We start from the raw sequence: 26845 nt of genomic DNA, 5'->3' as shown, positions 1-26845 counted from the left end.
CTGGGTCTGACCCTCCTTAATGATCTCAACCTAATTCCAATGTTGCAGCTCATATATGCCTGTATTTGCATGAACTATAATCCCTTGTACCAATATAATTAAATGCACACTTGTGGCAAGCATAATAATAATAATAATAATTTTAAAACGAGACTTTTACACATGCCTCTAGATTAGCTAAAAATGCCTGACCTGCCCGTAGGCCTTTATAATTGCAGTGTCTATTCTGGTTTTGACTGTATGGGGCCTATTATCATAGAAATGTGTGGATCTTAAAACAACTAGTTGGCACAGTGAACCTGTGGATCCCCGAGGGTCTGTGGCCCCGGGACAGTTGCCCAATTTGCTGATTAGCAATGCAGTCAATAAAATATAATATTTTGCTTGTGATTTCTGGCAAGTATTATCTTTATTTAAATGATATGTAGCCGAACTTTAAACATTATATCAGGACTTTGTTTAGTTTTGTCGTGATATTTATACGGGATATAAATTGTTCTTCAAGGCATTCAAAGTTTTGTACCGTATATTGGAATATTAAAATACCGTACGAGAGAAATGTTTAAATATGTAACAGCTATAACTGTACATGTATGATGATTTGAAAGGTTTGTTTCACTGCGCATAGCGCCCTCTGCCGTCAGAATATAAATACATTCTGATGTACGAATTCATTATTCCACTTTGCAATGAAATCTCTTCAGTAGATAACACGTTGTGATTTAGCTCACTTCAATTATGTTACAATTATCACGGGTAGGTATACTTATTTCGATGAAAACAAACAAACAAGTAAAAACAATCACAAACACACAAATCAAATTCCCGGGTTTCTCCGGTTCCCAAAACAGGCGCACCATATCCGGTCCGGCAACCAAATCCCTCCGTCACCATCGCGTCTCGTGTGAAGACTCGTTTGAATGTGTACTGCACGCATGATAGCACTTCATTTAACAAAAATCGCATCTCAAGTTAACTTTGGAAAACCAGCGAGTGTTTTTCGACTGTTAAGTTCACAAGCCAACTGCCGTGGTTTGCTCTCTGTGGACGTTTCTCGCACAGTACCACGATACATGTCAAGTCAACCGAAGAGAGTCTGCACTGAAAGCATGACCGTTATAAAGATCGGAACTCACAACGGCACCTTCCACTGTGACGAGGTTCTCGCGTGCTTCTTCCTCCGGCAGCTACCGGAGTACAAGGTAGGTTCAATATGCTGCGAAAGAAGACAAATGTAGAGCTGATGTGTGCCTGTATTGTTCCTGTTAGTACTGCTGCTCTTTGAGTAACGTTACATGCTGTGTGGATACGACTTCAGTTTAAAGCATGGTGATGCTCTTTAAATCTGTTTCTTCAGTCTGCATTGGCTGATTTATGGAAGTTTTTATTCAATGTTTCTGTCACACATCTCGTGTAGTTTTTTAAACTCTCCACATGGGGGAGCTGCTGTACAGATATATGGAGCTCACAGAAAGATGACATATAGACTTATAATAATTCAAATATAGTCGCAGTTTACATTGTACAAGGCCGGTCAAATAAACTAGGCAAAGTAGGCAACACCTTGAAGTCACAATAAATATGTTTCCACATTTACAGGTAACTAATTAACCAATTAAGCATGAATAAAATGTCCCAGTATTTATCAACAGTACAATACCTGTCCCAACAAACCAAGTTGCAGCGCCGCCACCACCAAACTTAAAAACACCAAAGAAGTTTGGCAATATCTCTGACTATTCTCTAGGTCTTCATGTTCATTCATGATCAGGTGAGAAGCAGACATTCTGCTTATTCATCCCCAAAAAACTATGTTTAACATACGGTAGTTCAAAACAGTATAAGATCAGACACCAAATCTATTATTTACATTTGAAATTGTTTCGGCCCCAAAAGAAGAAGAATTAAATTATTTAAAACTAACGTTTGATCAATGTCAACACAGTGTTTCATGAAAGGGGAGAATACTGCTGCAACCATTTTTTCCACTACATATCCCACTATTTCAAAAAGTGCAGAAAAACGTCGGTGACCCACGATCATTATTGAACGGCAAAGGTGCAATTGGGCTGTAACGTTGCTCCTGATCGGCAGGTCAGCGCTTTTCACTGCAGCAATTTGCCATCTGGATTCTCGTCAGTGGTTGGATAGAATAGGTTTACACCGTGAGCTACCAGTCCATGTTCAGCTGATGTGCCTTCATCCAAATCTAATACTACTAGCCTGAAGCTAACCTTCCATTTTTATTGTGATGTTTTTAAGAATGACTTTGCTAAAGCAACAGGCCTGATAATTCCAGCTTGTCATAGACATTGTTGTGCACATAACACTGAAACAGGAACCTGTTTCTATTTGAATCTGTACCAATTTCTTTCATCGATGACTGATTTCTTATATTTTTATTTAACTGTTGCTCAGAGGGCTCTTTGTGGCTTTTTTCCCCTTTCAGTTGTCTGCCTGGTTAAACCACCGTACAGCTTTGTGTGCTCCATGTTCAAAACATACATTTTTACATGCTCTCCATACAAAACAACATCTATTTGTAAAAGAGGACTTTCTTCATCCTAGAAAGACAATTCAAAAATATAGAGTTGCACTGTCAGTCAACTTTAAGGATTGTGCCTGGCCCTTTCCAGCTCAAAACCTGCTACAGGCCTGCCTCCAATGGATCCCATTAGGGTCACACTCTTGTGTGTATATTAAATGGTAGAATTCATTTAAATGCAGTTGGCTCATGGATTGAAAGTGTTTACATGAAATACAGATGTCACTTCTTTCTGGAAATTTACCAGATGCTTGATAATAGATGATAAAACATTCTATTCATTGCACAGGATGCCGAGATCATTCGGACCAGGGACCCGACGAAGCTGGCAGAGTGCGACATCGTTGTAGACGTTGGAGGAGAGTTTGACCCAAAGAAGCACCGCTATGACCATCACCAGAGGTACAACGTTGGTAGTAAGCTGCTGCTAAGAGATGGGCTATTTAGACATGTAACAGCTCAAATAACAGGGGCAACTAATATTGGTAATAGTTGCTCGGTCCATTTAGTTGCGCCAGTAAGCTGTGTCATTGAGCCAGCCACCATCATTAATGTAATTAATTACACCTGGGCTTTTCCTGCTTTAATCTGTCATAGGTCATAATGTCTGCTGTGACAAAAATCAATTGTCTTTTTCTTATGAAAGATGTAATTGACTAATAGTAGCTAAGTGCAAATATATCTGCATTAAACAATTAGTTGTGCAATCAGTTAGTAGTTTAAAATTAAGTGGAAACTATTTTCTTGTTTATTTTTTATGTAAGTTAATTTTCAAGCAAAAACGCCAAAAAGTAATTTTGGAATGATTGGATTTCCTGTTTTTTTATTATTGCAAACTGAATCTCTTTGGCTTTTGGACTCATGATCAAAACAAAACAGACATTTCAAGACATCTCCGTAGACACTGGGACATTACAATGGGCTTCTTTCACTATCTATTTACAAAATTATTAATCGGTAAGAAACACAATCTTCAGTTGCAGGGATTATAAAAATGTCGCTTTTGGAATATTTGAAAACATTTGTTTTAGACCAATCAATAATGAATATGATCTTTTGTGGCATCCCTATAATCAACATGCAGAAAGGGAAAAATGTAGTCGTAAATGTGTTCAAGAGGTGTCTATACACGCATTGGTCTTTATAGACCTAGCTTCATGTTCTCATCCTAATTGCCCCGTCATGGCATCCTGAACTCCTGTGGATTTTTGTTATCCAGAAAACAATGTGTGCAGAATCATATACCCATTACAGTATCTCTGGTCCAAAAGAGGAGAGTGTGTGTTTCCCTGTGACTTCTGTTCTGACATCCTCAAAGCACCCATAATCCCACGGTTCATGAAGGAACACTCTCTATGTTCTCTGCCAAATTGATGATTGCATTCACTCGAAGTCTCATCACGTTGAGTAGTAAGCCTTTTCCAGTTGTGTTGTCGGCTTAATGTCGTGATGATAATCAGATAGCTTTTATGGACCATGGTGATAAAGATATGCCAGGGCTCTCTTCCTGGCAGGTGGTTAGTGATAATTAACGCTCTTTCAATTCAACACCCCCCCTGCTGTTGGTTCACGAGGCTCAGAGGCTGCCACAACACTGTCAGGGGCCGCAGGAGGATGTGGCTGTCACTCACACGCACCATCAGCACCTCTAAAGCTCACTTTTAACACGTTATATCTTGTTAAATCTGTACAAAAACCAAAGTGTAAAAAACAAACAAATTTACTATTACTATTGGCCGGACAAAGTGATTTCCTAGAGACTCCAGGAAGTAACTGCACCCAGCCAGGAAAAAGTCCTGCAGATAACCAACGCAAAACAGGAAATTGTCCAGGTTTGCTGTTTTAAGACAACTGTTTATATATATTTTCAATTCTAATTTGAGAAACTACTGCAGATATGGACAACTTTTTGTCACTGAAGTTTTAAGATTTTCTTCAGCAGGAAAGACAATGTGTGTCAGAGTTGGAGGCATGAGACCAAACACTGACCGAAGGTTAATAAAGCACAACAGATTAGATCTGACAGGGATTACGTTTGTGGTCGCTCACGCTAGAAATGCACTCGCTGCTTTCACTCAGCAAAGAAATGTATTTTTGCAACAGTGACGCAGTACCTCCATCAGGAGAGAAATGAAACAGTTTTATGCTGCGTTGTTCAAGTGGCTTCCACAAAGAAGGATTCGTGGACACAGCAGGCTTCCTCTCCCCCTGTATTCACCAAAGATCTATAATGCATGGCCACAAGTCTTTCAACTAAATTGGCTATTTCTGTTGGTGATCAACACATACTCTACATCTTCTTGTGACAATAATTAATGTCCTGTATGTACTCTATGAATACTGGCATCCTCTTAAAAATCTGATGCAAAATGTTTGCCATCCCTAATCTCGCAGCACTGTGTAACAAATGTATTAATTGTTCTCAAATCGTACTGAAATCGTTGTCCCAAGGGGTTGAACCAGCAATGAGCCACAGATCATGACATTTTGTGAAGCGCTCTTATAAAGTGATTTGGTCTACTCTACAGAACTACGTTCTTTCAGACGCACGGGAACGGATGTAGTTCAGTGATTGGCAGGATATACAGTGAAAGAGGTCAAGAACTGTTCAACCTTTCCCAACAAGAGGGGAAACCCCAGCAGTCAGAGAAGCATGGATGCTGTTTAAGATAACAATGTTCTCACTCAATGACGTAAATTCAAACCAACCGAGGTCATTCTGACCGGAGCAGTGGATTGAAGTTGAAGAGCCTTTCTGTGGCATTATTTTTTTAAAGTCGACTTGTAAAGCTCATGAAAGCCTTCCAACTGTGTGTCTAATACAGTGTCTGTCCTTTCCGAAAGCCGAATTTCCCGTCATTTTAAGAGTACTGGGCTCCGAGTGAAGGGAAATTACTGGCCAGTGATATCCTTTTCATAAAGTGCTTGAGTTTCTTGACTCGCTGTTTCTCTCGTGATGCTCTTGAGTAGGAGATAGATTTCTGACGCGTAATTTAGCCCACATGAAATAGTTAGCAATGAAGCCCTTCTGTCTAATGGCACAGTGATGAGCATAAGGAAGTGGTGCAGCTGGTGTGATATAGGAAACATAGTACAATATATGCTACGCTTAGTAGTACTTCATTCTTGCCAAAATATGTCTTCGTGTTGCTTTACTCACTCACCTTTGATTTAGTTCTGTGTGGTAAATGCTGGTTGGCCATCTTCTCACCACCAGCTTGATGACTTCTATTTGGTAAGCTGGTTTTCTTTCTCAACAGTTTCCCTTTTCACTCTGTCATTTTCCTCCCGCTCATTTACTCTCATCTCCTGATAATCAGCATAGAAATGCCTCAGCTTGGCCAATTCGTCCTTTTAATGGCTGTGATTACCCCCTGCTTCCCTGGCATGTCACTCATTCATTTGACGGGTCTGTGTTCCGCTGTGCTGCAGCCCAATCGTCCTAATTAAGCCTGAATTAAATGACCAGCAGTGGCTGGGTGCTGGAGCCCACCCATCCCATCACATGGCTGCGTGGAGAGACCTCCGGTGGCTTCTATTCATGTGTGCTCACAAACACGCACGAGCACGCTTTCCCTTTCCGAAGCTGTGCAGAATATTTATGGATGCAAGTGCATTTTGTAATGTGCAGCATAAATCCGGACACAGCAGACATTTTATTGAAGAGGCCTGTGATTGGAAAATATGTGAATAGTCTGTTTATGAGCAGAACGCTTATGTTTAATCTCCCAAGCCTTGACTTTAATGTAATCTGCTGACGGACCATGCAGTGTTTTTCATTTATATTTCCTTCATATATTACATAAGCAAAAAAAACATCAGTAATTTATCTCCACTACTACATTTGTAATGGAGGGAATAGGTTTTTGTTTATTTCCATAATCCATTAATCATTGGGTCAACTAAATGTGAAAGACTGAGTTACAAATCTCGATCACAGATTTGCTAAAGCCCAGGGTGATGTTTTCAAATTGCTTGATTTGTCGGACCAACAGTCCAAAACAAGATATCCAGTTGACATGATATAAAACGGGGCATTTAACAAAACAAATGGATCAATTGAAAAAGAAAGAATTATGATAAACCACTTCTATATTGACCATTTACATACAGTATGGGCTAAAACATCTGTTTCAAAACATCGTACATACTGAAGAAGCCGCAGACAGTTTTTACATGAAGACCGTTTTCATGCACTGTGAATAGAATATTGTCTCGGCGTTAAAAGTCCATCTCTGTTCGTGTTGCTGTCCGCTAACATAATGTCTTCCCTCTCTTCAGGACCTTTGCAGAGAGCTTCCACAGCCTGTGTCCAGAGAAGCCATGGGTGACCAAGCTCAGCTCTGCAGGCCTGGTCTACCTACACTTTGGTCGTCAGCTGCTGGTCCAGCTGACGCAGCTGAAGGAGGGCGACAGGCAGCTGGAGGTGCTCTTTGACAAGGTGAGAGGAGAAAGATGATGAATTTAGAGCAGACAGTGGATCAGCAACCATTGTGGTTCCATTCACCGCGCAAACACTCGTAAACAGATGTTTTCCCTCGCCTCACTCGTATCAAACATGGCCTTGGCTGATCAATTGAATCTAAGCACCGATTTCACGGTGAAGTGGGAAGACAAAGAAAAGACGAGTCTATTAAGATGTAAAGAGGAAGAGCTAGCTCGTCCATCACAATGGGCTGAAAGGACATGCATTTTGTCCATGGTGGTTATTTTAAAAACAGAAATCATGCAGTCGCTGTGTGTAGAAAATGCATGTTTATTGTTAAAGATTATTAAACGGCTTTGTTGAATACTCTCTTCTGATTGGTCAATTACGTCTGTTATTGCGTTATAGCAGACCGCTCTTATAACGGGTCGTTACTATGGACCTAGTTTGGTTCTCTGTACTCAATAATTCATTAAATCATTTTAAGGATCACTTAAAATGATTTTATTGTCTTGATTTCTTTAATAAGCAACTTCATGGCTGGGTTGCAACTATGGGGGTTGAAAGCACTCATAATTATATGTTAATAATCATATAATAATTATAAGTAACAGAGTAATAAGCGGGATAAAGTACAGTGAGTGGGTCATTACTGCACAATGTGCATCACTGTACATTACCCCGTACTTAGTTTATGACTTGCCTTCGTCAGACGGCTCGTAGAGGGGGATTATGAATACGCACACATAGACGAGATGTGGCAAAGTTCACTGGACACTGCAGTTATATTTAATGTGTTTGACAGCCAGCAGGAGGCCTCAGCACACAGGACAGTTTGACGGCCAGGCTCATTAAGCCAGCCAAATCCGAGTTCAACCATAGATATTAGCACTTTTAACTCCTATTATCATTGGCCTTTTGATGCGTCAGTTTGTTTTAAGCCCCAAATAATCCTTTTACTCACGGCCGGGGCTTTATTTATTTTAGGATGCTGCGTGTCTCTTCCTCAGCCAGTTCAGACAAACTGAATCTCTATTTTCCCCCCCAAAACTTGGTTCCACTTGTAAAATGTCATCCGTTTGGTGATTGACCTTCGGATGTACCGAGGAGTTCACTTTTCAGCCTTAAAAATGTCTCCACTTCTCTGCTCCTCTTCCACTTCTTTCTGCAACTTTGCCATTGAATATTAAAATTGCTGCAATTTGTCTCCTTTTGGTGAAATGATCTAGCCGTTCACGTTAGCCCTCAGGAACTGCCCACACACTGTGACCAAATGGATTTAAACAGAATAATGTAATCCCAGTGCATTGCGCTCTCCTGAAAGTCCTGCCTTTCTTAATTACCCTCGCTCAAAAACAAGGGATTGACTGCCAATTCTTCCTTTTTCAAGACTAGCATAAACATAAAACAGCCGATTCCCATGTTATTACAGGTTCCTAACCTCTCGTCATGTGTCTCTTTCAATTCCTTGCAGCTGTATGAGAACTTTGTGGAGGGGGTCGATGCTGTCGACAACGGCATTTCGCAGTATGACGGAGAGGCCCGCTATGCTGTCTCCACCACGCTGAGCACACGCGTCGGCCACCTGAACCCACGCTGGAACAGCAAGAGTCAGGACACCGAGGTGAGGGATTGCATGAGTGTGAACGTGTACTCGCACTTAGCACACAGACCGGTCTGATGCAGCACTTTTATTATGTAGCTTTTGAACTGAAGGGCACAGACATTTAATGTGTGTGGGTCTGTATCTGTGATATAAGATGTAAGAGTCTCTGTGTCTTGTAGTTTCAATTTAAGGACCAAATGACTTCAGAAAATAAAAACAGGAAAACTGCAAATATTTCCTTTTGGCTTTTAGGATTACAGGGTTGGGGGTTGGGTTTAGTTTAGAGGGTGAATGTAAAGATGTGTAAGATTATTGAACAATAAATGTATTTACTTACACAAAATGGAAATAGAAATGTCATCTGTCAAACAGCTGCTTCACAGCAGAAGGTTCTTTGACTATTAAAGCCTGTGAAAATATGTGTTTCATAATTGCCTAGATTGCTGCAGTGTGGCTCATGGACACTCATGGGTATTGCTGTGTGTAAACTGCTGAAGGAAAAAAAAAACCCAGTCCAAATAACCAAAGAATTTGAGTTACTTTTGCGTAAGACAAAGAAGAGCAACACATCCTCGCATTGGAGATATATATTTTCAAGTAATTATTATAAGTATAGCTGTTTATTGCTCACTATTATGCTATTATGATTCTTGTCTTGGCACTTTCCTCCATTTACAGCTCTGAGGGATTGCAAAAAGGTAGAAATAATTGTGTTGTGTTGACCTGGTGAACTCTCAACAGTGGCCGTTTGTGATCATTAAACACTGAATGGATTTTATTAGTCTTCGCCACACTCCACTGTTTAAAATTCAAGGACGCCACAGCTCCCACAATCGATTGCATGCAGATTAGACTTCTGCCTGTCAAACTGTGTGCGTTTGTGACGGCACGTATTTGTGTCTGTGTTTCTCTCTCATGCTCTCTTGAGTTTCTGCTCATGAGCATGAGGAGGTGAGCTCAGACGAGGGTTTGTGCAGGACATGTAACGGGAAGCTGCTGAAGCAGGGCTGCAAGGATCAGTGTGGCGATGGTTGGTTTGTCTGGCCCGATGATGCCTCACTTAAAGTATTTGACATCAAACTGAATTGGAATTCGGAGGTGGTGCAGTAGTGACGAAAGGTGAATGATCATGAACCATGAGCAATTCTCTTTTTATTTTCATCAAAATTACATCTAAAGTCTAGTCAGTTGTCAAAAAACCTCTTTCTTCATAATACAATATTCCTCTCACATCCTTACAGTGTATTTGATGGATGCATGTGGATGCATGTTTTCACCAGGAGGGCTTCAGGAAGGCTTTGACGATGGTTGGGGAGGAGTTCCTGGACCGTGTGGAGTACTACCAGTCTTCCTGGCTGCCGGCTCGTGCGGTGGTGGAGGAGGCCGTTAAGAGCAGGCATCAGGTACGAGACGGTCCGATCTAATGTGTACATGTTTTAGTTTTATATTTTGTCCTTTGTGAACATTGTAACTTGGGTCTTGAAAAGAAAATTTAAAAAAATTCTGAAGCTGTCAAAATTGATTGTGCATCACTTTTGTCGCCTCATTTTAAAAAGAAATACTGCAAGAAATTACTCAATTAATGGTGCGTAATTCATTAGCATCAATGGGTCTGTTGCCTCTGTGTTGTCCTTTATCGTGCACATTAGTAACGCACCATTTATGGTTCTCTTCTGGTTTGCAGGTAGATCCCAGTGGGGAGGTGGTGTTGTTCTCCCAGGGCGGCTGTCCCTGGAAGGAGCATCTGTTTTCCCTGGAGAAGGAGCTCAAGGTGGATACGCCCATCAAGTTTGTCCTTTACCCCGACCAGAATGGACAGTGGAGGGTCCAGTGTGTCCCCGCCGGGCTCAACACCTTCCAGAACAGGTGATTATTTTTATATAGTAAATACGAGAGTTACAAGTGCGACAGAAATTAAACATCACCACGAGCAGGGATGTTGTGACGCAAACTAAAAGTTCTCCCAGACAGGATTTTTCTTTTCTTTTTTAAGCAGTGGTGCAAAACACAGTGACAGGCACAGCTCCGGAGTCTCTCAGACGTGGTGAAATATGTTGAGCTCTGGTGATGGAGGCGAATCATCATGTATGATTTAACTTTCATGCTTGTCCGACCATTTGACAGCTACTCGCGGGAGGATTGACGTGTCATCCGGTGAGAGACAAACTCCTGCTTGGATAGAAATAGGATGACGATGATTCTTTCGTTAAAGCGCAGAGGTTTTGTTCTCACATTTCTCTCTAAGGAGTTGAAAGGATGTAAACACACTCAACACTTCCACAGAGACACCTGAGCCCTTTCTCCCACTCAGGTGTTTGTCTTTTCCTAATGTGAAGCACACCCTCTGCTCCAGATACAGCAAGCTGGCAGATATACAGTACATGCTGGTTGTTGTTTTTTTTTACAGCTAATTAGTTAAAGGCACAGTGTGTAGCATTTAGGGGGATCTATTGGCAGAAATGGCATATGATATTAATAAGTACGTTTTCTTAATGATCATCTGAAAATAAGCCACGGAGCCGGCCGCCATGTTTCTACAGTAGTCCAGAAAAGACGAGCCAAACACTGGCTCTAGATGGGACCGTTCGCATTACAGCCTCTTCAATCATCACCATTGTCTACTCAGGACCCTCGAAATAGATTATTATCTCATCCACAGCATTTAGTTGATATGCATCCGATATCTGGAACAAACATCCTAAATATCTGAATTCTGCTTCAACTCTGCCGCCATTACTTTTATCAACATTTATTTCCAGAACCTTCTTTGACTGTCTCGTCCATCACTCTTGTGTGTTTTCCGTCCTTTCATGATGTGCTTTTGCTTTTAAACTTCTCATGCATTTCATGCCTTCCAGACTGTAGATCGCCTTGCATCGTGTTTGTGCCCTTGCCTTACCTTTCCTCGTGCACCAGTCAATGCTTCTGTTGTTGTGGAGCATTCCTGCAACTTTTAGCAATAATGAGGTCCCTGAAAACGTCAAGCACGACACTTAAGCGAAAGATGCCTCACCCATGCTCATTAAATCACAGTAGTATTCTTGCCTTCCCCGCTCTCTACGTGATGACAGCGATGATAAGACAGTCGCCTTCTGTGTGAATTTGTCACATGGTTCTCACCTCTGAAGTTTGTTGTTTGTTACCACCGGAGGGGAATTGTTTACCTGAGGAGCCCCTTGAGCTCTGACCCACAACGCTGCTCTTTTAACGTCATCAGCATCCCCACGGGAGTCTTGTCGTTGTGTGTGGTGTTTACCTGCATCCCAGCATACAGCACACACTATGAATGTAGCCAAAGAAACCTGCTTCCTGCTCATCCTGTGTCTTATGTGGAGCTACTCGTCTTTTCTAGCTGCTTGCTTGACAGCGTTTAACATCTTTGTAATCAGCAAAACACATTTTCAGTTAGATTTTTCACCAGATATTAAGTGCTGCGTAAAATGCTTTGTTTTGTATTTGGTACAGAAAATCCCTCCTGCAGCCGTGTGGCTTGGTTATTTATAAAAAAAACATTTTAGTGCTGTGGTTTGGTAGAGAACTACACCCAGCATGAAAAAAACATGCCTCGGAGCACAGGAAGGCATCGAGAAGTTGTCGCACGCTGTGCAGCTGGTGTCTTTATTCAGCCAAAAGTTTGTTTGAGTGAAAAGACATGTATCACTGTATCACAGCTGTACGACCGACAGTGGACAGTTTGAGTGGCAAATCTTCTCTCGCATACATTTAATCAACATTACGTCATGTTTTCAAATAGTAGGATGTGACCATGAAGTAGGCTGCCACTGGAAACTGCTTCTGCCTTCTCCAACAAAACTCGGTAGGTGTTTCTACTATAGAAACAAATGCTGTTGTATCTGTTCTGGCACTTCTATCAGCAATTTATTACGATTATATTTTATACATGCATGCACATTGGTCCTCTTTGAAGATGTTTTATTCAGCGCACCATGCTGCTTTACGGTCCGTGTCTGATTCGGGTTTCTGCGCATCATTGCAGTTTGTATGAGAACGTTTATTTGTTTTGTTGTACAAAGGAGCATTGGTACATTTTTCTGTATCAGGCCATATTACATGAACTACCTCTTTATCCATGTTCTCTACTCTCCTTCGCTCTTGCGCACAAATTATGTACGCCATTTCTAGAACCTGTTATTTTTATGTGGCGCTTGTGTGAAACGTTTCCCGCTGCCATCTTTGCCAGGATCCCTGAAAAAAGGAGATTAAAAATCTTAATGGGACTGTCTTGGGTAAACAAAGGAAACATAAAATGCCTCCACCGGAGATTGAAACTTGTAGCTCTTTGAAAATGAAAGCAGATAATACTTAGAATGTGGAAGGAAGATACTGCTAATGCAAACAGAAATAGTCATTACTGTTACCTGTTACTGCCTGGATCATTGGTCGCACTGACCTCACATTGACCTCTCAATCCACTTCTTGATGGAAAGGATTGTAGAAGAGTTGGCACACGTTTTGTATTCAGTTAGTTCTGGGTCATTCAGAGGCAGTCAGTTCTGTATGACTTTATAAATTGGCCTTTAAACTAAATGAAAAACAAAATCTGAATTTATTGTCCGACATCATCACTCTTATTAGTTATTTCCCCCGGAGCACGAATCATGCAGCTTTTTGTCACATTTGTTTATCTATTATTGAGATTGTTTAAGATTGGGATCGTTTATCCCAAAGCCCCACATCTAGATGAGGGAGATATTTTCATTCATGCCGAATGCAAACGCTCCCAAGGGGAAATGTAATGGATGTAAATGTAAAGACAGCTTCTTAAAAAAGTGTCAAAGAGAAGATAATTGTGTTCACAGTTGTGCCATCTTCTATATAATTTCCACTTCCTGGATTCAAGGCATTTTGTTTATAGAAACGCCTCTGAGCAAACGCGTCCATTATGAAATGTAATTGAATTAAGCCTGAAATGTGCCCAACCTATACCAAACAGACACGCTGAAACTCTTTAACTGTGACAGCTTTACAGAAGTAGGAAATGTTCTGTTTGCATCAGCAGTTACTTAGTACAGCTCTGATACAGTAAACAGACATCCGGCTGATATCAGTCAGATAAAAGTAATTAACTCAGCATCCCATGCATGTTTTGTTTCCTGTAAATCCCTTGTGCAATTTCATGCTGGGCTTGATACCTTGAGACCGTCTCTTTCCATGAGCTCCCCTTGCTCTTGGCACTCCATTAGTGTTTCTTTTCTGCCTCTCTGCCCGTCTTTCTTTTGTACACTATTTCTGTCACTGTCCTATAATCACCGTCCCACCTATCTGTCTAGCTCTCTTCCCATTAATCCTATTCCCCCCTTTCCCACTATCTCGCTGCCTCACCTTTCACTCCTTCCGTCCCTCCCTCGCCGCTTCCCTCCGCTGGACTTTTCCCCCCACTCTGCTGCAGAATCTCATCAGTCGGCAGCTCTTTCAGTTGAAAAGACAGGCACGTGTTTATGGTGGAGAAGCGCCTCAAAGATTTGACTTAATACAAACATGGCGGTAGGTGTGGAGCTACATGAGAACGATGGCTTGTGGATACGATGGATAAAACAACATAGCTCCAGATGGCTCTTTCTCTGGGTGGCCTGCTTCCTGCCAGCGTGCATGTGCCGACTCTGCGAAAGGGGTGTTGTTATCACCTTTGTCCCTGCTGCTGCACCTGGGGGGGAAAAAGGTCTATTTTTATCCGCAACACATTGCTAAGGAAATGTGAGCCGGGAGCTGAAGCGGTCCTTCCTCTAAGATCTACAGTGTATAGGATGATGCTGTAGGTTGACAGCAGTATGAACTGAGCCAGAACATAATACTCTGTTTCTGGAATAACCCACTGGCTGCTGTGACACTTATCTACTGTGCCTCTGTAGAGCTTCAGCTAATGGTTATTTAGCCGGTTATTTTATTGTCCTTTTTATCAATTGTTTGGCCAATAAAATGTCAGATAATAGTGCAAAACGACCATCACTATTTCATAAAGCCCTCAGTTGACGTCTTCAAACATCTGACAAATAGTCAGAAAGCTAAACATATTCCATTCAACTCTATTCAATCACACGAGTGAACAAATAGAAGAACATCTTCACAATTGAGAAGCTGGAAGAAGAAAAATGTTTGACATTTTGTTTAGTTTTTTGCTGGAAAAAATTAAAATGATTGATTATCAAAATAGTTATAAAATGATTACATACGCTATAAAATACATATTTTTCTTAATCAATTGAAGGTCTTAACCCTGTCTTATTTATATGACATCACATATTAAAGGTGGATAAAAAGCCATTGTGTTTCTGGCTTGAATAAGTGGAAACATTTAAATTGAAGTGATGAGTTGATGAACTTGAAATGATTTCCCTTTAAAAGGAGCAACATTTTGCACCTTTATCTCCCGTCTTCAGTGTATCGGCGCATCAGCTGGTTTAGTCACGGGGATGTTTTGTGTAACATATATGTGTAACATATATGTGTAAAATCTCTTGTGTAGAGATGGTGTTCATGAATGAAGAGTCAGCAAGCTGCAGGAGGGTTGAACACCTCTGTGTGAGAGGAAAACTGTAAATCCACTAGAGTTAATATCTTATGTTTTAATGACTCCTAATCTCTTGAGTGTTCTTGCGTTTTATGTTGAGGCACTAATTCCCAGTATCTCGTTGTGTTATTTTAAAGGTCTTGGGAAGTTTATTTGCTAATTGTAGTCTTATTTTTAGACCGGTCATCTTGAGAATCAGAGCTTCCGGGCCTGTCATAGCAACAAGTCATCCCCCTCCTACTCTCATTACCAGCCCTGTTGACCTTTCCTCTTGAGCTCATTTTCCAGCCATACTGTGGAGCTATCGATTGGTTGTTTCATTTTACAGGGATTAGGGTTTTGCCCCCCCCCCCCAGGTCTTAATAGGCACAAGTTTGTGCAGGCTTGAGATACTGGCATAGAGAGTTTCAGCGCACATGCACATGTGAATCATTTGACGTTATGATTCTCGCTTTCTGACTATTAAACTTTTAGAGGATGTTATACGCAGTGGAAATAAATATTCAAAAGGAAGCAGTGTGTCTGAGAAATGAACCCTTCAAAATCGAGAAGAGAAAACGCTTTTCAAATTTCTGCCGTGTTCGACAACCGTGTCACTTTATTTCTGACAAGTTTAGACCGTACACTTCCATAATTCATCAAGCATGTGACGGAGAGGAAGAGGGGCCTGATGTTGTTTTTAAAAAATGAAATCTGTTCCTTTTGGCAGATTTAGGCTGGTTTCTTCGGGCTTTTAAAGTTTCTTATTTTAGAAGCAGTGGATGGGCGAGAGATGAGCGACGAAGTTATGAATCAGAAGAAAAAAAATCTCAATCATTGCTAAATATGTCAATACTTTTAAGCACTGTAGTAATGGAGATACTAACCCCATCAAGGCAAGAATGACACAGGCACTCACAAAAGAGAGCTGGTAATGGGTTTTAAATGGCGTGCCAGGCTGCAGACAGAGGTGTATGCCACACGCAGTGGGTGGTAAATGAGCTGCTCTACATTTTTATGAATTTTCATCCTCCGTGCGTTGCATCCAGAGACCTTTTGTTGAGGCCAGCCCCGTGAACTCTTGCAGAGGCGATCTTTTTCGCTGTAAGATTGCCTGTTTACTCCGTTGCCATAGCATAGCTCAAATGTGCCCATCTGGGATTTTCCACATTACGGGAGAAGAATCAAGCTGATTTTTATTGGTCTGTTTGCTGGGGCAGCTTGTGGTAGTGCTTTGTGTGACCGGGTCACTGCGGTTCACCTCAGGTAAGGAAATCAGCGTTTACCAGAGTAATGTCTTTGTGCAAAGTCACACTGAAATAAATTAAGAAAATCAAACTAATTGTTGCAGCTTTATTTAGTTTTACTCTTTTATTGATGACATTCATCAGTCCAGAACAGTTCATTTTTTTTATTTTCTGGTTGTGCAGAAATGCACAGCACAGTGTGTTTTTACCAAAGTGTCGACAGGAAGTGAGCAGCTGACCACGGAGTGTCCATCTGTAAGCCCACATGCCCTTCTGTGTTCCCGTCCCAGGCTGTCCCTGCGAGAAGAGTGGCGCGGTGTTCGCGATGAAGCGCTGTCTGAGCTCAGCGGGATTAAGGCCTGCATCTTCGTCCACGCTGGAGGCTTCATTGGCGGGAACAAGAATCAGGAAGGCGCCCTGGAGATGGCCCGGAGGACCCTGCAGGCCGCCGCCCAGTCTCCTGCAAATGGAAGCAGCTGAAGGTTCACCGAGGTCAGCCAACAGCGCATTGTGTTCTTAGGGTCTGTAGAGAGGATGGCAAGGATTAACATGTTAATTTGCTGTCTCGCAGCTTGTTTGTCCCAGCTTTTCAGGGTTCATGTTTTGTTCTGCTTTGCCAGGACGGGGGATGGTATGGAAATGGCAGCCAAATAACCTTGGACCACTTCCCAAAATACCTGCAGTATATTCCAACACTGGCTCACTCTGAATCATAGTATTGACTCTGTTTGTGTTTATCTTTTTCCCCCTGTTATAAATATGGCAATGTTTTTGCAATAAAAGACTACACCCTGGTCTTTTGTTATCAGTTCGTTATTGGGTTAAATCCAGAATTAAAGCGATTGTTTTTTTTTCCTGTTCTGTTCACGGCTCTCTTCTGTCACCATCGAGGAACTGTGATGCAGGCAGCCTGGCCGACTAACTCCAACATCTTCAAAGCCGGTGAATACCACGGCCTTACCTTTTCAGGGGTCGATTTACATAGACGCCTGGCCAGTGGTTCACCCTTTCATTTCCAGCAGCCTGACATTAACTGTAGCACTACAAAGAGATACAGAGGCTACTTCAGCTGGCTGCCAGATCAAAGCGTTAATGAGTCCTGATTCATTCTGAGAAATTCAATTTCCAGACGCCGCAAAAAGGTGCTTCTTATGGCAGCCGGTGACAAGGTTACCGGCAGTGGGGCGACCTGTACAGTCGATTTCCCTGTAATAAAGTTGGGGATGTGCCTTGAATTTTCTCATTAATACTCCAGATTTTCTTCCCCCCCTATCTCTACCTGTTACTCATAGCTTATTGCATTCTCCACAAGGCTGCCCTCTCGCTGTGGAACATATTGCTCCAGAATTTCATTGCCGTGCATTCTATTTCCATCATTGTCATGCAAAATGCCACAGCAGTTAAATAAAATAATTCACTTACAGCTGTTCATGTTGCTCTGCTTCTTTTCCTCTTTTTGTCTTTCAGTGTGTTGTTCAGTGGTGCAGACTGTTAATTCTTCGCTGACGAGGCCCTTTTATCGTCTTTTTGTCACGCTTAATTGAAACTGAGAAGCCTGTTATGCTCTTGAGTGGATCCTGCTCAGAAATACAAACATTTGACATTTACACGGATAACACACCAGCCAGCACATTACCCTTGAATGCACAATTGCAGGCGTATTTATGATGTAGTGCACTTGCCTGATTTTTGGCGCAAGATACTCTGACTGTATTTCATAATCCAAAGACGCCTCAAAAGACTTCCTGCATTCGTTTGTTCATTTCTGCTAGTTTTAGCTTCTGCTCTGGTTTTCCAAGAGAAAAGAGAACAGGACAACTTGTCAGCACTAAGTACTTTCCTGTCACTAAAATTACATACAAAGCAACATTTTTTTTTAATGCCTTGTTTTGTCAGCAGGGATGATTTTTCCATCTGCGTTGTGGTTTCTAACACAGCAACAGACCAATTATTTGTGTTGGTCGTCGGTCGTAAGCAGTTTTAGACTCCGGCGCTGGCAAGTCCCAGTTGGCCACGCTGTGGAAAAATGGCTACTGTGAGCCCCAGCAGAACACCTGCCCCCAGCATGACCTGTTGTTAGGGGATTCAATCCCAAGAGAATGACTACATTTTTTTTTTTATCTCTCTCCCACTCCATCAGGCGTACCAGACATGCAGCCTGGACAGTGTTTTTTGTCCTGCCGTCTTTTCACGACACAGATAATAGATAAAATCATAAGCATACCTGCTCTTTGTGCCTTGGAGGAATATATTCCTGCCGTCATGTATTTTCCTCTGCCTCTATCTGTTTACAAATTGATGTAAGGTTAATTTACTTTCCCCCCCTGAGGATTACAGCCAAACCGCACAGATGATGCCAAACTGCTTCAAAGAGTCAACATCGCCATCAACAAAAGACTCCTATTTGTACATCTTTTAGAGCTGCTTCCTCTGAGAACATACCAAATAAGACAGTACATCAAGGTTTTCATTTGTCTTGCTGCTAATTGAACATTTCATTCCAGCATCATGTCATTCACTGTCAGCTCAAGGATCTGAAAACAGTGTGTGTAATACTGATTTCTGTCTGTCATCGTGTGCTTTCTCATTACGCACCCCTTTGTCTCTTGTTTTGTATCTGAAAAATGCACAAAACGCAGCTTTTCCGCAGCCCTGTCTCTGGCAACCAGGCAGACAATCACCCGTCAAGGGTAAAACATTGGCAAAAATGCAGCTGTAAATTATATTTGCAGCGTTCTCCCTCTTTACCCGCTGACCTTTTTTTCTTCCTCCTCCTCCACATCATAATCTCCCCTGTCAGTGGTCATTCTGGTTGTGTGTGTTTGTAAAGAGATGGACAGTGTCGTCTTTTTTTTAGACAAAACATTCACAGAAATGCACCTGCATGTAAATTATACTTGCAGCTTTCTTTATTGTGTTTGTCTGGAGTGGATATGTCATCGTTTTGAGCAGGTTTGATAGGAGCAGGACGGGCAGAGGAGGGATACAAGTTGCCATCATGGCTGTCAGACCCGTCCTGTGTGTATGTTAATTATATGGAAATCTGTGATCCTGGTAAGAGTGAGTGGGTCTTAAGGCCGCCTTATAGGTCCAACCTCTCCTGTGTTCATGCATGCATTGCAGAGCCTTTACCTACATGTTGGTGTGATGGATAAAGTCTCTTTCTATGTGACCTCCAATAGCCTGGAAAAATAAGAGATGAGCGCATCTTCCCTTTAATGTTGTTCGGTATATATAATTAAGTTACTATCTCATATGGAGGTATAACCAATGTCTTCTCAGAAATCCAGGAGACTGATGCCATCTATAGTGAGGAAGGACTTATGGTGAGACACCTCACGTTTGTCTCACACACACACGCACACACACACACGCACACACACACACACACGCACACAGCGAGAGAGAGAGAGGGAGGGAGATTGCCCCACATCTTTGTTGCTATAACTACCCTCTATTACAACAGGCTAACTACCCTCTATTACAACAGACAGGGCCAGATGAAGATGACAGATGAAGCCGTCTGCAGGCGACAAACCACGGATCCACCACTGATGCTCTTTACATAGTTCCAAAACATTTAGGAGCAGGAGATGATGTTTAATCTGCCGTCGGGAGAAATCCGAAGAAAAACTGCAAAGGGAGTCTAAAAGAAACATCCATATCCGTTTTCTGGATCTCAAACTTCACAAGAAACCGCAGGTAAGTTTTTATAAATCTATGTTTGCCCGCATTTAGAACCAGTACATATTGTACTGTTGTTATAATGCCTCTGGGGGAACAATTAGTGATCATATCGTCGATGCAGTCGGTTGTCGTCGTGGATTTCTCTTCTTTTTTTTTTGTTGCATAAACTTTTTAATAGCAGCCTGACGAGGCGAACAACGTGCTTTAATGAAACAAACTTAATTAATATGCTTGAGACGATATGTTTGCTTGCTTGCACGAAGCAACATAACAATACAATCGTCTTTGCCTTCCGATAGTCCAGTTGATCCGTTTCCCCCAGATTAATGTAACAGTTTAAATAAAATGTTAAGTCGTCAATGCAGGTTATTTTTCATAAAATACTGGAGATGAACTCAGCGAGTCTCTGCATTATTACATTTAAATGATTACCTTTACTTTAACAAACAAGAAGGAACATTAAAATAATTGGAAACGGCAGTCATCAGCTGTAACCACAGTGCCTTCTATTGCTTTATGAGTCCTTCCGTCTTTCACCCTTTCTCATTCCCATTCATAATTATGCATGATTATTTTTCCTAATCAGGGATCTGCATGCAGCTGCATTCAGTATGTTAATAACGGAGCGGTTAATGAGTGGCGAACTAAATCCTCACTTCTGCACGTACGAGAGTTGATGGACATGGCTGTCAGTCAAATCACATCGACCATATCTAGGCCACTGATAGTCTGTGCAGGAGAAAAGAGGCACGTGACAGTTTTGATACTATTATAAAGACATGGGAGAGAGCAGAAAGTGCTTGACATTTAAGAGGATGGTCTTTTAATCAAATTCACAGTGTATTGTGATCAAGAACAATCATACGGCTGTATATGTCTCAACAAAACAAGTCACCAAACAACAAAACCCACCTTTTTAGGCTGGTGTTTGAGTAAAAACCCATTTCCTAGACCTGCTCTTAAAATATGTTTTCAATTTTTATTTTATTTTTTATTATTTTTTAATTTTTTAATTTTTAATTTTGTATGTATATGTAATTTATTGACCCGAGGGTCACATTGTGTTTTTTATGCTTTTAACTTTCTGCTCTGTTAAGCACTTTGTGATGTTATGTCTGTGAAAAGCGCTCTATAAATAAATTTCAAGTCCTAGAAACACTTAATTGGATGTCTGGATTAAATACAGCAGATCAAGAAAAAAAAAATCTGAGGCAGAGGAGTCTGGGCGGCTCTAAAACACATAACACCTGCAATGTGTTCTCCAGTGGTTTTGGGATGCAGAGCTCTTAGAGTCTATACCGTAGCCTTCTCACTGCAAGAGTACTGAGCAGATGCAAACACCCAGACCGCTGCTGGCTTATTTTCTTTGTCACTTATTGACACTGTGGGAAGCAGGCAGGATTGATGCTCATGCCATTAATAGTGTAACAGGCAATACTTGCGCTATCGATCCCTCCCCCTTTCCATCCTCCATCCCTACAGTCCGCTCTATCTCCAACCATGGAATCAACACAGGCTGATGGCATATGATTCAAGGGCTATTTCATCATGGGGAAATAAATAGAGGGATAAATGAGATGAACACGCATTGATGAGTCTAATGTGATGCTTCTCCTCTGGTTTTTTGGAGACGCACAAAAGCAGAAGGGTAGTAGTGATGATTTATGTCCTTTTGTTGCAGAAATACAATAGTTGTTTCGATCACTTCAAACATCATTACTGCTGTGAATAACAAGGTTTTGTTGCTCAAAAATGGTTCTCCTCTTATGGTATTTCTATATGAAAATGTCTCTCCATGCATGCGTATGTTCATCAGATAAACCAGGCTTATTTCATTGACTATCTCTTTTCCCATTGACCTTTTTCCTCCTCCTTCTACTCCTCCTCCCCAACATGATAATCTCTCCTGTCAGTATTCATTCCTGGTTGTAGGTGTTTGTAAAGAGACACACACACACACACACACACACAGACACACACACATTCATCTTTTACCCTTATTTTTCTCTCACAATCTGTCAGATCATCCCGGTGCGAGTGAGTGTGTGTGAGATTGGGACCTGGTGTGTGTCAGGGGGCTATGGTGAGGCGATGTGCACAGGCTGGTGTGAGGAGAGATGTACCCGCATCAGTGGAAGAAGACAGAGGGGTAAAGGAGTGGATCTTCATTCATGGCTGCGCATATCGCTCTTGTTCTCAGCTCTGTGGGGCCAAGTGTCCCCTCAGTGTCCGGACAGCTGCCACTGCGCCTGGGACACAGCCACGGTTCTGTGCTCGGACGCAGGCCTGCGGGAGATCCCAGAGGGGATCCCGCTGGAAACTGTCTCCCTCCACCTGGAACGCAACTACATCCGAAACATCCCCGAGAGTGCCTTCAGCGACCTGGTCCACCTGCGGGACCTGTACCTGTCCCACAACCGCATCGATTCGCTTGCCTCGGGGGCCCTGCGGCATCTGGGCCCGGAGCTGCGCCTGCTGGACCTCTCGCACAACCAGCTGAGGCAGGCCAGCAGGGAGGAGTTTGGCTCTACTCGTGCAAAGACGCGCCTCTACCACAACCCGTGGCACTGTAACTGCGCCCTTCAGGTGTTGATGGAGACTCTGAACCTAGAGCCGGAGACAGTGAATGGGATCGTGTGTGAGAGCTCTGTGAGGGGGGTGGGTGAGGGTAGCAGGTGGGAGGACCCGGGGTCGCAGGGCGAGAACGCTGGTCAACCGCTGGTCAAACTGTTGGATTCCGGGGTGAATTTCTGCAGGCCGCAGAGGAAAACCACTGATGTAGCAATGCTGGTGACAATGTTTGTATGGTTCTTCATGGTCATAGTGTATGTAGTGTACTATGTGAGGCAGAACCAAGCCGAGGCTCGCAGGCATTTGGAGTACCTGAAGAGTTTGCCCAGCCCACGCAAGACCCCCACAGAGACGGATACTCTGAGCACTGGTTTCTGATCTCCTGCTAGGCTCAAATGGATTTTTCAAGAACTACTGATGAATATAAAAATGCTGTGTGGAGTTACTGGAAGATGCTGATCCAGAGGAAACAAACCTTTTACAGCTGTGCTTTGTGATATTTCTTTAGAGTTGTTACAACTACCACGTTTTTCCCAATATTTATGCATATTTGTGTACATTCTACCATTTCAACTGAGTGGAAACTGAAAAAACTAAAAGTGCAGCAGAAGCTCTAATAACAAAGAAAGAAAATTCTTTGAACTTTATAACCTTCTATCTCCCTCTGTAGTCCCTCTTTCCTTCTATTTTCTTCTCCCACCATGCCCCATACTGTGGTCTTTTATCTTTCATTAAGCTCTAATTAAGAGTCCTTGACCAACTGACCCTTCATGGAGACTTGAAAGCCACTAATCAGCTGAAGTGTGTGTACCAGGTTGAAGAAGTGTGCGAACTCAAATGAAACAGGCATCTACTTGCCTGTTTCATTTTTCTGTGAGTTTGTCACATGAAAAAGCTGGTCATTGCTGGAACCAAACACACACCTCTTCACACTCCCCGACGGCTCTACAACCGTCCTCTGTCTCCCCTACCTGATGGAGGAAATAATTGATATCTTCTGGGTCCAGGCTACAAGGCTAATGATACCAATGACTCTCTCCAGGAAAAGTCGGGGCCCTGTATGCAGCTAGCCGCTTCAATTCCTGTCTTGCAAGTTTATAGAAAAATAAAGGTGAGGCTGCGAAGAAACAATAGTAAACATGCAAACTTATCAAACTTAGCATACATTCCTCGTCAGCCTGTCCAAATAAATTGGGCAAAGAAAGCTTTAACCACATTAAACTTAGCTTTATTAAATGTCAGGTCTCTGTCAGGAAAAACATTTTTAATCAATGATTTTATTGTTCGGCACAAACTGGACATTTTGTTTTTAACTGAAACTTGGTTAAATCAAGATAAAAGTGCAGCTGTTCTTATTGAATCAACACCTCACAACTTCAGTTTCATGAGTGAAACAAGAGCGCATAAGAAAGGAGGTGGAGTTGCTGTTTTATTTAATGATTCTCTTCAATGCAAGCAGATGTCCTTTGGTCATTTTAGTTCTTTTGAATATGTGGCTCTGAATTCCACTCAAGCTTTATTCCTAAACATTTACAGACCGCCTAAATACTGTGCAACCTTCTTTGATGAGTTTACTGAACTGCTGTCTGTAATCTGTATTGATTTTGACTGTGTTGTTATTGTTGGTGATTTTAATATCCATGTTGATAATCCCCAGGACAGAGAGTCTATAGAACTATGTGGTGTCCTTGATAACTATGATCTGACTCAGCATGTGACAGGACCCACCCACAACAGGGGGTACACTCTGAACCTAATCATCACCAAAGGTGTAAACATTTCCAAGGTTGCTGTGACTGATGTTGCACTCTCCGATCATTTCTGTGTTTTCTTTGAAAGTGCAATCTCCTTGCACACAAATGTCCAAACCAAGGTTGTGACAAAGCGTTACATCTCTGAAAACACCAGTGAACTATTTATTCAGAAGTTCTCCTCCACACCAGCCCTCTCTTGCCTCTCAGTCAATGAGCTTGTAGATGGCTTCAATTTTAAAGTTAAAAATATTATTGATGCCATTGCACCCACTAAAGTGAAGGTTGTCTCGGGTAAGCAAAGATCTCCTTGGAGAAATGCTACGCTGGTCAAAATAGAGAAACGAGAGTGTCGGAAAGCTGAGCGCAGGTGGCGAAAAACTAATCTCCAGGTTCACTGTGACATAAAGAGAGACTTCGCAATTATAATTTGGAACTTAGAAATGCAAGGCAGTCATTCTTCTCTGACATCATAACCAAAAACAAGAACAATACACGCGCCTTATTTGCTACCGTCGACAGGCTAACAAACCCTCCAGTGTCGGTAGCTGCTGAGCTCCAATCCACCTGGCCATGCAATCAATTTGCCTCCTTTTTTACTGACAAAATTCAGAAAATTAGACAAGCAGTCAGTGCCTCCACACCAACCACAGGATATGTGTTGTCCCGATCTAACATCCATTCAAATATCATGACACAATTTCATTCAATCGACCGTAGAAGCCTAGAAGACATTATACAACATCTGAAGTCATCCTCCTGCTGCTTGGATATTCTACCAACACACTTTTTCAAAAATATTTCAAACTGCATGACCACTGATCTTTTACAAATTGTAAACACATCCCTTCTCTCAGGTGTCTTCCCACAAGCCCTAAAAACTGCAGTTATTAAACCACTCCTAAAGAAAGCTAGTTTAGACTCCGCAATGATGAAAAATTATAGGCCAATATCAAACCTCCCATTTTTAAGTAAAATAATTGAAAAATCGGTTTTCCAACAGCTGACCAACTTCTTGACCGTAAATAACTGCTTTGATGTTTTCCAGTCAGGCTTTCGACAGCACCACAGCACTGAAACTGCTCTTGTTAAGGTTTTCAACGACATCCACTTAAACATAGACAATGGCAGAAGTTCACTCTTAGTCTTACTAGATCTCAGTGCTGCATTCGACACGGTCGACCATGCCATACTCCTAGAAAGACTAAAAATCTGGGTGGGACTCTCTGGCACAGCACTTAACTGTTTTGAATCCTACTTGAAGGGCCGAGAATACTTTGTGTCTGTAGCTGATTACACATCAGAGCTGACTAAAATGACATGTGGTGTTCCCCAAGGTTCAATACTGGGGCCCCCTCTGTTCAAGATCTACATGCTTCCACTAGCTCAGATTATGGAAAACAACAAAGTGTGTTATCATAATTATGCAGACGACACACAAATCTACATAACTATGTCACCAGGGGACTATAATCCCATAAAAGGGCTGGGTAACTGCATTGAACAAATCAACAACTGGATGTGCCAGAATTTTCTTCAATTAAACAAAGATAAAACAGAAGTAATTGTTTTTGGTACCAAGGACGAACAATTGAAAATCACCGCTCAGCTTCAGTCACTGATGTTAAAACCCACAAACCAAGCCAGAACTCTCGGTGTAGTTATGGATTCAGACCTCAACCTGAACAGCCATATCAAGACAATTACAAAATCAGCCTACTATCACCTGAAGAATATATCAAGGATTAGAGGATTTATGTCTCAACAGGATTTGGAAAAACTTGTCCACGCATTTATCTTCAGCAGACTGGACTACTGTAACGGTGTGTTTACAGGTCTCTGTAAAAAGTCCGTCAGAAAGCTGCATCTGATTCAGAACGCTGCAACTCGAGTCCTCACTAAGACCAGGAGGGTGGACCACATCACTCCAGTTCTGAGGTCTTTGCACTGGCTTCCTGTCCAACAAAGAATTGACTTTAAAATCCTGCTGTTGGTTTACAAAGCACTGAATGGTTTGGGACCAAAATACATCTCTGATCTGCTGCTACCTTATGAACCATCCCGACCCCTCAGGTCGTCTGGGACCGGTCTACTTTCTGTTCCCAGAGTCAGAACTAAACATGGAGAAGCAGCGTTCAGTGTTTCTGCTCCACATATCTGTGGAGCAGATCTGGTTAACAACAGTGAGGTTAACGATCATGGTGAACATTATACCTGCTAAACATCATCTATTGTCATTGTGAGCATGTAAGCATGCTGTCGTTAGCATTTAGCTCAAAACACCACTGTGCCTAAGTGCAGCCTCACAGGTTCTTATGTGTGTGTCAAGTGTACAATTACGACCTTCTAAGTCTTTATAGATGTAATAAAACATTACTGTGTCCCATTTAATCTAACAATTGGGTTGGAAAAATGGTAAGAGCTGAAGCGAAACCTATAATAAGACACCTTTCTGTGTACTGTAATGTGCTAAATGTGGAAGTTTGTGTTGTTCATCATGAAGA

The 26845-nt window shown here is 41.9% G+C and overlaps 2 protein-coding genes across 4 annotated transcripts; both read left to right on the top strand.

Annotated features, from left to right (window-relative positions):
- Positions 1–877: 877 nt before the first annotated feature.
- Positions 878–17190, top strand: myg1 (myg1 exonuclease). Of its 3 annotated transcripts, none has more exons than XM_079266504.1 (8): positions 878–1202; positions 2835–2947; positions 6827–6986; positions 8446–8595; positions 9858–9980; positions 10262–10443; positions 16623–16824; positions 16953–17190. In XM_079266504.1, exons 1-7 carry the CDS (start codon positions 921–923, stop codon positions 16810–16812), a joined length of 1200 nt encoding a protein of 399 aa, XP_079122630.1. In that variant the 5' UTR covers positions 878–920; the 3' UTR covers positions 16813–16824; positions 16953–17190. The 3 variants fall into 3 exon arrangements, with proteins under 3 accessions (XP_079122630.1, XP_079122629.1, XP_079122628.1); XM_079266503.1 differs by having other exon boundaries at positions 16904–17190; XM_079266502.1 differs by having other exon boundaries at positions 16623–17190.
- A 4920-nt stretch (positions 17191–22110) lies between these two features.
- LOC306775040 (leucine-rich repeat-containing protein 3-like) lies at positions 22111–22968 on the top strand (the record flags this gene model as incomplete). The annotated part of the gene is made up of 1 exon (XM_079265251.1): positions 22111–22968. One exon carries the CDS (start codon positions 22111–22113, stop codon positions 22966–22968), a length of 858 nt encoding a protein of 285 aa, XP_079121377.1.
- Between the last annotated feature and the right edge of the window lie 3877 nt (positions 22969–26845).

Source organism: Melanostigma gelatinosum, assembly GCF_949748355.1.
Source record: "Melanostigma gelatinosum genome assembly, chromosome: 3".
Taxonomy (NCBI): domain Eukaryota; kingdom Metazoa; phylum Chordata; class Actinopteri; order Perciformes; family Zoarcidae; genus Melanostigma; species Melanostigma gelatinosum.
Note: the sequence above shows the minus strand (reverse complement) of the source record. Positions and strands in the feature narration are given on the sequence as shown.